Source organism: Anopheles funestus, chromosome 3RL (assembly GCF_943734845.2).
Source record: "Anopheles funestus chromosome 3RL, idAnoFuneDA-416_04, whole genome shotgun sequence".
NCBI lineage: Eukaryota > Metazoa > Arthropoda > Insecta > Diptera > Culicidae > Anopheles > Anopheles funestus.
In genome coordinates, this window is record NC_064599.1 from 43,511,826 (window position 1) to 43,523,826 (window position 12,001).

The 12,001-nt window shown below is 41.9% G+C and overlaps 1 protein-coding gene across 7 annotated transcripts in view; it reads right to left on the bottom strand.

The window, feature by feature from the left end:
• LOC125769222 (calcium-binding protein E63-1) overlaps positions 1-12,001 on the bottom strand; it is a 66,345-nt gene that overhangs the window by 31,737 nt on the left and 22,607 nt on the right. Inside the window, exons 1-2 of one of the 7 annotated variants that reach the window (XM_049437803.1) lie at positions 9,106-9,319; positions 6,948-7,489 (exon numbers count right to left, since the gene is read on the bottom strand). The exons of 5 other annotated variants lie outside the window; for them this stretch is intronic. In XM_049437803.1, the coding sequence (XP_049293760.1) occupies positions 6,948-6,984 (37 nt within the window). In that variant the 5' untranslated portion in view covers positions 6,985-7,489; positions 9,106-9,319. Of the gene's footprint in view, positions 1-6,947; positions 7,490-8,953; positions 9,320-12,001 lie in introns of those variants that run through there. One more of the 7 variants, XM_049437802.1, reaches the window with a different exon arrangement.

Genomic DNA, 12,001 nt, shown 5'->3' on the forward strand with positions numbered 1-12,001 from the left:
TAGTACGCACCATTCCCGTATGACAGTTCATTATGGCTTTGGCAAGCAGTTGAGTTGTTCACCACGTACGCGAACTGCCGGAAGTGGCAGTGGAATGAGAATTAGCTTCGATTGAACGTATGATTGTGCAATAAATTATGGGTTATAATTGCATTTTCGGGAAGTTCTGCGAACACACTAACGATTTGTGTGTCGGATAATACGAGGCAATGTGTGCCACAATCACACAAAGCCCTGTTGGTGCGTTGAAAGTGATTTTATGAAGATGGGATTTAAACAAATAAGAGCTACTAGTGCATTCTTTGGTAAATTAATGTACAGTTGGACAATGGACGATTTCATTAAAAATGTGTTCCTTATTCGCTTTGGCATGAGCACACATATTTTTTGTGATGACTATCCTTTTGCCTTTCCGTCTTGAAATTTTGAACACGTATGTCTTGTCTGACATTAAAATTCTACAAGCCATCTTTCATCATCAGATCTTTTTTTTTATCCTTGCCATGTGATTAAAGCTAAAGACATATTTTTGTCATATAGATACTTAGATTTATATTAGGAAAATTCTATACAACCAGCATGTTCTTTGCGCAAAAGCTTCATCCTGAATGGTATTTATGCACGTAGTAACGCTTTATTAATTTCTATCAGACATTCACGGCACATTAATCGACATGGTTTCGTTTGCGATCTAGAACGAATCAACCAATGTCCCGGAAAGATTCTTACTATTGCTAATACACGTCTTAAGTCGTACAAATTCATATTTAGGGGCTACCCTGTGTTATATGTGGTAGCGGTGTCGGTATCACACCCTCCCATCGGACCTTTCTCTCCTAGTAAAGAATGATTTTCAAGCCATGTGATAAACATAAAAATATTCGACCTGGCGCTTGTTTACGAGAAAATAAACATTTTTTAACACAAGCAGTTCATGAAGGACACGTCTTCATTATGCTTTTAAATGCTTCAATATAACAGTGACATAGTTGGCCATCTTACCGTACCATTTCGCACTATTTATCACAATTATTATCACTGGCGGGTACAATTTGTACAAATTACTTTCTTCAACCGAGAGCGGTCATTAAATGCTTCGTCTTGCAGCGTAGCTTTGCGAAAAATGTAATTTATTTCGATTATAATTTATCATCTTTATTGATCCTGTCACCGGCAAGCCCATCGGACACGCTAATTTGTCGGTGCGCGTTACCCATGGAGCCTACGAAAATACTTCATGGAGTAGAAGAAAACCACTTTCTTGCCGTCCAAGACGGTACATGCGATAAAACCATTCACACTAGAGGGCCACAAGGATTGCGCATTTCCCCCAAAGCTCAGTCCTTGCAAGAGGAGGTCATTCGACTTGGAGAATAAAATTCGATGCGGAATATTTTCGAGCTGTACTTCGTACAGTAGTACACTCAGGATACTGGGTAGGCGGAGCTTTTAACGATGGCGTAACGATAACGAGACGCTAGAGTGAAGAAGAAAAACAAAACAAAACAAAACGAGCAATGGCTCAGCAAACGGGATTACCGGAATGGATGATTGCCGTCCGACGGACCCACCGGTGCTCTGAACAGACCAAGTTTTCTCTTAGCATCTGCACTAAGCACTCGAGTCTGCATGGAGACGTGCTGCCCACACACGTTTGCATTGCTAAATGAGCAATTGGAACACTGAACGCCATTCGGACCGTTCCGGTATGAATAGATCAACCCATGGCTTCGGTGAGTGGCAAGCTACGAAGCTACCATTTCAGACACTACAACCGTTTCCCGAATGAGTCCCGGCTGGCTTAATATCCAATGAAAGTATCGTGCCGTCGAAAATCGATCGGTCAAAGGTCACGCGAGGGTTGGTTAGCTGGATGGCGTTTGTATGTGGGTAAGAGCAAAGCGAGCTTTTGAGTTGAGTGTTGTTTGGATGGGAAAGTGCTTGGAAAATGACGACGTTATTGTTGTTGTTGTCATGGCTCGGGGAAAGCTTCTTGCGCGTAAAGGTCATCCTGCCGCTAGGTGAATGATTTAAGCGTAATGGTGTACCAATTTTATGGCATTCATGAAAGAGGGATTTTCAGCATGGACAGTGTTACCATTGGCACACCATAAAGAGGCACTCTTTCGGGCACAGGTCCTTGCCGTTCATAGTTTCAAGCAACAGTGAAAAAAAGCCAAGTGGAACAATCTAATGTACTTGTTTTGTCTGTCTTGTCTTTACGTTGCAAGACTATGGCTGATAGGTTAGGATGGTCGCTTAAACACGTTTATGACTTAATTTTACCGAGCAACCGTGTAGATTGGAAAAAAATTGGGCGCATAGTTTGCCCGATATAAGTTTATCAAGGAATAGCAGTGAAAGATGGCCCTGAAAATCGCTGTTGAAGCTAACCAAACAAGAAGAAAGAAATATGATATTTAAATTTTAAATTTTATAACAGAGATTTAATATCATGGGCATCATTATTGTGCGGAAATGTCACATAAAATATATAGCTGAATCTCTATAACGATTCAAACGCTTAATATGATATGAATGGTACAGAATGGTTATTACCCTTAATTCATTGTAAAATTGCAATAATTTGTATGAATTTAGGAATGGTATTCAACAGATCAGAAGAATAATAGAAGTAAAGAGTATAATACCACTACTAAAAAACTGTTTATATGCTATATTAAAAATTAAGGTAATTTTTTTTTAATCATACGAAAGCAAACCTTAAATAGTGATCACATATTTTCAAATGTAGTGATCTCAAACCATATTCAAGTATAATTGTTTAGATCGGTAGTAATTTAATTTCACATAAATATACCTTAAAATTAATTTAAATCGACGATACGACGAAAAACTAATGACTTTGAATAAATCAATTAAATAAATTTTATTTATAAAAAATAACATGTTTAACCTTCTCTCTCTTCTTGGCTTTTAACGACCTTACAGGTCACGCCGGCCATTTCTGGCTTACTAGACTTATTTTACCACCCGCTGCATGAAGTACTACGCACATCAAGCGCATCGGCAGGGTTCGGATCAGGTCGAGGAGTGGTTTAGTTAGGGTCCCATCGGCTGCCGGGTCCGCTTCACGGGCCCAGCGTCACGATGAATCCCACATAACCCATCTCGGAGGGATTGGTTTGTAGCCGCAAGCCGCCCTTCGAGGTGGGTACCTTTTGAAGGTTCCCTCCCCGTTAACAAAAAAAAAAAAAAAAAAGACTTATTTTACCACGTAGCTGGATAGTCTGTCCTTGCTACGGGGGAACGGTCCGGATGGGATTTGAACCCGGTCCTGCCGTGTGGACTGCCGCCGTTTATCACATGCACTACCGGGCCGCCCCAAATGCTTAACCCTATTCAACTAAAATAACTACAATGTTGTTATGCTGAAAGTTACAAATATTAATGAAATCGATACATAACTTTAAACATATAAAAAAATAAATGCATTAATAAATAAATGCAAAATAAATTGCATTTATAGTTTGTAGCAAAACATTGCTGTTCGTTGCATAACACGCTAACCAAGAAGACAGAAAAACTTTTGCCCGTGGTTTTTACTATCGGCACAACTATTCCTGCCACTAGGGACACACCTAGTGTCCCGCATTGTACTGGCATTGTGCACCATGCAAAACCTGGTCCGTACGGAAACGTGACAAAATGGAAAAGCGTCGTATTGTCTAGCGTCAATTGGTTTGATGTTTGCCACGAGGCTCAGCGTTGTGTGCTGCTGCTTCTTTGCACTTCAGAAGAGATCAATACCGATATTGCATTGCATCGTATCGGCTTCCGGTACGCAATTCGGGGAACTCTGCATGCACAATAAAGGAGCTCTTCACCACCGTCAGAGAAATGGATTTCAATTGAATTGAATGCAGTTTTTTTTGCTATTGTACGCTGTTATTCGAGAAGGGAAGAAAGCGCATTGTGTAAAGATAAAGTTATTGGAATACTCTGGAAGATTTCAATAATTGTACAAAAAAAATGATGTAAGACGAACATAAGCGTCAACTCACAATTGTTGTGAAAATAGTTAAAAACATTTTTTATCTGAATTCAAAACAATTAAAATTGTTTATAACACAACATGCAAAACATGTAAAATAAATCTTCTAGAATTTGCTTTTGCCCAATCCTACAAGGGAAGAGTGATAAAATAAATTCGCAAATACAATTAATCAAATCATGCCCGTGTAAACATGTAGTTAGCTCGCTGCACTTTCCTTGTCCATTCTTTCCCGCCTTTGAACGCTGGTATGCCATAGATGAAGCATTTTCAATCGCTTACACTTAAAATGTATTACCACTGCAACAACAACGTTGGACCCATTCGCATAAATTGTGAATTCTAACCGACCGGTGATAAATGATTACATGGCATGGGTGAGCAAATAGAGCCAAGATAAATAGATTGCAGCTTTCATAAGTGCACAAGAAAATCGCATTAAAACAACACAATTTCTTTCCTTGTGGTTGAATAGTTTTTAATGCCCAATTGAATTTTTAAATAAACAGGCACTTTTAAACCCCTTTTTTAAGGCATTTTCCACATTTTCTTAATAACAAGGCGTTCACTTTAAAATTGAAAAATATGTTCGTTGGAAAAAAATCCCAATACGAAAGTGTGGATTTTTACAAAAAAATCTTTAGCATAGTTTCTAATCTCGTTTCGATAAACATTAAACTTTTATACTGATACTATAAAGAATGAATGGCTTGAAAAGTTTTCCCCGTTGCATATCAAACCACACGGCTAAACGGATCAGCCCTTCGGGAATGTGAAGTGAAACGTATCCGATTCACGGACTGGCTCAAAGGGATGGGAAAGTTTTCTGTTTGTTCGGTGAAAAAAATATTATTATGTTCATTTCGTATACAATCTTCCCGGACGATCGAGAGGGACGGTTTCGCTTGACTCATCGCGCCCGAGAGAAGAGGTTTTAGCTGGCGAATTGCACAGAAGCAGCTGCGCAAACGCCCCGTCTGGACAGAAGTTATATAAAACCATTCACAATCCGTTGCAGTGGATGGAGCAGCGAGCGGATAAAGTGCCTTCGCATGCAATGTACCGGAAATGACGCTGCCAAGCAGCAGTGGGAAAACCGGCAGAAGCGTTGACTGTATTGTGAAGTTAACCCTTGGCCTCGAGATAATGCTCGTTTCGCTGCTAATGGAAAGTTTGAGGTGAAATTTCTTGAGCGACTACTTTGCCATTCTCATCCCGGTCTTCGCAGTGTCTTCGGACCGTTGTTCATCCAGTTGTATGTGTGTGTCTTCGAGGTTATGTACACATTATTGATGGTTTTTGAATGCTGGTAGCGCTTCGCAAGCGAAACTTCACTGTCCGCCAATTTTCCAACCGACATCATTTAAACCGAACCCATCATGGTTCGGTTGGTTTTAATTTTGTTTAATTCCGCCGTCTCGGGTCGCATCCATCCGGGGACTATCAACACCAGAACAGCTCCCGGGGAGTTGCCGGACGGCATAGTCGGATAGCAGCAAAGTTTTTTTTATCCGGTTTTTGTTATCATATCAAAATATGGACGGTACATCAGTGACACAGGAGAACAGCGACTTGATTTTCAATGTAATTTGCGACCGTGGCCTTCGGATGTCGGTGGGTGTAGATATGACAAGCTCTTGTAATCAACAGCAAGCAACTCCCAGCAAGGCTGGGAGATATGGAAAATCAAATTAATATTCCTTCCCACGCTGCGCAACGATTTCATTGTAACAGACGCTCGGCGATTGGGCTCAAGCGGCACACTGCGGTTGAAGCTAGAAGGACAAGAAAGAGCAAAAACAAAAAGGCTTCCCCGCTCAAATTGAACTGAATCACGCAATCCGACACGTTTCGTTTGGTATGGCCAAACATCGTTAAGGCGAACGGTCCCCGAAAGATTAAGGTGTCTCCAGTATACGGTTTGCCTCGGGCTGTGATGAAGATGATACGGGATAGAGGGCAGAAACCCTTCATGGTACCACATTAAAAGCTAATTTATGCGGCAGATTGCGTTTTGCCTTGAGGCTTCGTGGCAATGGTCATGAAAAGGATATTAACTGTTGGTATCATTGATAGGTACCTTCTTCTTCTTCTAAGCTTAATCTAGGTCGTGGGAATGTGTTTTCCGTAAAAGGAACCATAATGGCCAATGTTTTCGTTTTGCATAAATCTTAAAAAAATATTTTCCTAGATAAATAATGGTTATTCAGAATATTTTTCTCTGTTTTAATAAACACCAATGCACCTCTCATATGTATATTGAATGCGTTCTAACAACCATTGTGGTGAGTTGGCTACCGCTAACCAGGCGCCTCCATTGGCGTTACACAACGCGGTTGCTAAGAAACGGTTTACGTTACGTAATCCAGCTTATGCACGTTCGAATGCATCTGTACGGTCGGGTTTTACCGTGTGCGATAAACGATAGTATTCCCCATCTGGCATGACCCAAAGCAAAACCTTCACAAGCTATTTTCCATTCTAAAACATGCGTATGTAAATCTCTGTTCCCAACTTTACAATCTGGAGTACAGTGTTAAAAGGGGTGAAGAACGTGAACATAAAAAATCTAACAAAACCTAGTCACAGCCTTTCAACACTCTTCTACCAACAAAATTCGACTATCTTTTCGAGAGTGTGAAAGAGGACCATTTTCACACCTGTAAGTGCGGTGTGTACGGTTTTTTCCCCGTTTGATTCACTGACACGAAATGATCTCATCCATCAACACGTACTCGCTTGGGAACACTAAAAACCGTGTACGAGGAGAACCTTTTCGCACAAACATCCATCGTTCGCTGTTGATGCGTTAGAGGAAACAGATTTCATACGCTTTTTTTTGTCGGACACTTCAATTATTCCTCTAAATCTACACGCACATATGTACGCACAAAAATGTATAAAGGCAAAAAAAACACACACACACACTCACCTCGGATCTCCGAAAGGTTGATGAAATTTTGACTCATTGTGTTCACTGCTCGCTACAAAATATACACATAAATGAACAGATCCACACAGACGCACAGAGGCACGCGGGCAACGGTGCTCCAGAGCAACAGGAAGTATTCTTTTGTGTTGCGGGTCACGCAACAGCCGACAGTCCGTTCACGTGAGCTCCCTTTTCCGGACGTGCAGAGTCCTTGTCGCTTGTTTCCGGTGTGGCAAAACAAAAAAGAAACAGACGGGGAAAGTTTCCACAGGGTGTTGCAGAGCTCAAAAAGCAAATTTTTACGTCCCAGTAAGCCTTCTCGAGATCGACGATGTAAAGGGTGATGTTGAAGTAGGCCTCGGAAGCACTTGACACTTTCTACCACCCACGGAAGGATGCGAGGGGAGTTTATCGGCGGGAAGGACAACACTTTTGCTATGCGAACCACTAACCACTATCACTACGGAAAGCCGCGGGAATTTCGAAGGGATGCCGATGAGGAACCATCCAGCAGCATCCTCTCGAACGTGAGGATTCGAGGACTACACGAAAGAAAACAAAATTCTACACAATCTAGCACAGCTTCACCACATCCATCCCAGTGCGAATGGGGAGGGGGGGGGGGGGGGGGGGGGGTAAGGGTTTTGCACGGGTTTGCTTTAAGTGTTTTATTATGCTTTATCTCACTCATTTACAGATTCCTTACAAAGTGTAAGCCTACCGAGAGAGGACGATTAAGGAATGGGGAAGGAAGAGAAAGATTGGAAAGCATTTCTGGGGAAGAAATACTGTAAAGTGTAAATAATACGTAAACAAAAACCGACACAAATGGTACTACTGTTTTGAGGCAAAACTTCTTTCTTGAAGTGTTTTGTTGGGTTAGGCTTTTGAGCGAATGTTTACTTCCTAACAAAACTAAGTAGCAGTCGTATAAATTGTGCTTAAAACAGACAGTAAGGTAAAATCATTCAAATGTAAGCAAACACTTGAATGTGGAAGTATTCGTTTAACCCCGTCCTAACAAAAGGACAAGATTATTCGTGTACAGTGGACTAAGCCCTACATAAATTATGTTCCTTTTACAGTGAGAAAAACACCGAGAAAAGAATGACAGCTGAAAGCGTTCCGCCATCGCTTGGTAAGTTGTATATAAACAAAAACAAACGGACTACCGTGGAATCGAAACACTCGCGCTTACACACAAACGCACACTGACACAACACAGGACATAAGATGCTGAATTAGGTTTCCATTTCACATTCACTTTGCGATTGGCTTCCCTTCTAACGCATTATAAACACTCACACTCGTTGCGCATTCGCACACAGTAAGCACTGCAGGTTGCTTTCACAAAAGCTCCCTCACCATTACCACTAGTGAGGCATGAATAACATGCCCACCCACACACACACACGGGCCGCCGTGTTTGGTGCGTTTGTTTTTGTTTTGGCATGAACGCCTCGGAAACGTCTGGTGAGAGGAACTGTAGCATGAAACGTGCCGCCGTGTAATGATGTCCTGGAACGGTTCACGTGCCACGTCGCCAGGATGGAGCGTTTAGCAATGGGAGCGAGTGAAAGCTTTTTTCATCGACCACGTGGCCTCACTGTTGCTGCTCGTTAGGGAATATTCCCGACTACGGTTTTTGGCGACGCTAGTGCCATTATCCGATTGTGAAACCGAACGTCCTAAGGAAACGTTGCAGCAGGAAACACTTAATCGGTTGTGTCTCGGAATGGCCCACATTTTGTAGAGATTAGTTCCGATGTGGAATGTTTTAGCACGCACAACACCACAATTTGTGTCACTGTGTAAAGTTTGCTAACAATCCACAAACGTTTTTTGAGGAGTATTGTTGAGTAACAAACAGTTACGAACACTCAAAAAGGATTTAATTTGAAATGCGCTTTACACAGATTCCACTCTGAACACGACGTCGCAGCTTTTCCAGCTTGGCTCAAATCACACAGCTGGTAGATGAGGTAGCGTGGTAATTGTTAACAAACCTTCCAGTTCACCGATTATCCAACGATGATGCCGACTGTGTACGGGGTGTACTTTTCATATTCAGACAGACACAGGGAAAATGGTACACTGGATGCGCGTGTGTGTTATGGGATAAGGGAAGTAGGAAAATCGGCACAATTTCGGGCCTTACATATGCACACACTACTACTCCGTAAACCGGTATTGGTGGATATATCGGGTGACCTACATTTGTCAAGATCTAGTGAAAAACTGACTCGCCGTTCGCATTAGCGAGGTCGCACTACCATCGGAGTTGCCGTGCGAAACTCTCGCAGAAAATCATCAACCTAAGAAGCGCTCGGGAAAACACGCTCAATCGTGTGCCTCTCTCTCTCTATCTAGCCGAGTTCGTATTGCTTCAGTTGTTCGTAGTGCTTTGATACAAACAATCAAAGAGAGAACAAGAATTCGAATCTGTTTTAAGAGCGATAGAGAGAGAGAGAGCGAGCAATGAATGTGGCAAAGACCAGAGCAGCCCTCCAGTAGTAAAATATGATATACGTTACTCATGATCGTAGAAAACGAAGTTAGGAGTGCTCGAGTGACGAAGAAACAACAAGAAACCGATTTCAAAATAAGTTTCAAGCCAGACAAGGACAACTGACCAGTGACACCAAGTGAGGAAAAATTTACAATTGGTGAGAAAGAGAAACAAATATTCTAGCTGGTTATAAGAAAAAAAAATAAAAGAAAAAAACCAATAACCACCTCGCGGTAGAAACATGAATAATGCGTTCGGCGTTTGTTTGGAGTGTGCAATGCGCAATACGCTTGATGGTTTTCCATTCCTTTCACATCGCTTGTTCCGCTTTGCTAGGTCAAGGAGAAATGTTACGTGAGTTTCCTGTGGGAATGGAGCACCGATCTGAGGTAATGTGTTCATTCACAGCACTAAATCACATATATTACTATTCATTGTATGCTATCAAATGACGGTACGTAAAACAATTCCGGTACCTAAATAACTCCTCTAGAGATAGCTTTTGAAGCGAAATAAAAGAAAAACGAGAAATGTTTGTACGATAATTTTACACAACAAGCTGTATAAAGATGAGAAGGAATCTAATCAACCCCCAATCGTACGCCTTAACGAACAATTGCACACATATAGCGTTGAGCGAGCTTAGTCGTAAACGGTTTACAAATAAAAATGGAACGATCCACTCGAGCAGTGTATTGCAGCAATCAACTTTTCGTGTTCGTCCTCGAACATGCGAACATGTAGAAAACCGGCATGAAGAAAAAAATGAGGCCATTCACCGAACCGTCACGCAAGTTCAGCGTTTTTTTATCTCTCACCTTTAAACATCGTTTCATTTAAAGGCTAATCGTGTTGTTCAACACCGGCACACAGGAGTTACCCGAATTGTCGTACACGAACACCCTGGGGGCGGTAGGACCCTTATCCTAAACCGTTTCTTCCCACCTTTATGCATAAATAAAGCGACTATTATGTTACGTTTCTTTGCTTCCTGCTCTAAACAACAACCAAAAAAATGTGCACACACACACACACAGGGGCAAAACAAAAACATACCGTCACATGGAGAAAGAATGTAGTGGGAGGAGTGGAAGGAAGAAATGGAGACAAAAACACAGCATGAAACATCAAACAGAACAAAGAAACCGGGATAAAGCGTCCGTGGGAAACACAGTTTTGTATGGTGCGGAATAGTATCAACTTCACCGCAGCGTGCGAGAGAAATGGGCAGAAATATTAAGTGATGGGGAATAAAAATTGGTTTGCGATTGTGTGCGGAAAGTGTGAGCTAGGTGAAACGAGGCAAAACGTTCGAGCGGACCTTGCTCCAAGTTGGTGGAAGCATGAAAGAGAAACATGCTAGTGGTCCCGAGGCGCAAGCTTGCAACAGCTTCAAGGGAAGCTTTTTACACGCGGGAAACGATCCACCCAGCAAGGGTAAGGGAGCAGGAAAGGGAAGGCAAAAGAGAAGGAGTTTTGGGTAGACGTTCGACCAACAAAGGTTGACAACGGTTGGGCAAAGCGGTTGTTGGGCTTTTCACGCTTACTCACGCCTGTCGGTGTTGCGCTTGCCTGCCGGTCGCATTATTTTCACACATTTTCCAAGAAAGGTCGCCATCGAAAGGATACAATGATACGCACCGGAATAGCGCATATAGTGCTCTAGTGTAGCGTCCTGGCAAAATAGCAACCGTCTGCCTGAGTTATTTTCCATTGTCTGGAGGTAGACGTAGAAAAAAAAACCTTTTTACCACGGTCAGGTTGGGGAACGACCGAGGGTTCGTTGCTAATCTCCTTAAACGAATAGCGACACAAACCAGATCCAACCGACGAAAATTCCTTACCTCGACCGGCAGGGACATTTTGGAAGGGTAGTACGAAGAGGAAAGAAGTGGAAAAGTTTCGAAACGTTTCAACAGTTCGCTTTACGATATTTTGATTCACCAATTCTACACACACATACACACACAGACAGAAAAGGGTACCTTCAATCAATTAAGAGAAATGGCAAACAATGTATCATTTACAGAAATTATCCGTTAATCGTTACTCACGCCATTATCACAATGCCAGTCACTTTCCATTTGACAGGAATCGTTACTTACCTAAAAGGAAAAGGAAGGATAGAGAAGAAAACAGAAAGGCAATCAGTATGGTTGTTGTTTGAAAAGGGTCAAGTGATGAAACATTCATTGGTGGTGCGGGTTGTTGAATGATCCTTTGTAAGTGCATTGCTGTGTTTAAATCTTAGCAGCTTTGAATATGCTTTGATAGCTCACGGGATGATAATGAATTGATCCCTTTAGTTGTATGAAAGCATTGGTTGGTAAATGAAACTATCGTAGCGAAATTTAAGCTTAGTCTGTTACGTAATGTCCACTTGCAGAATGCAACCGAAAGCACAAATTACGTAACGTGTTTTACGCATCGTTACGAAGTACTGGGCGTCTCCATGATGCAGTATGTAGCGCTTTCAACGCTTGGGAAAATTCATATTCTGATGCAGTAACTTCAAATGTCGCGCACCATGATGGCGTTCGTTTTT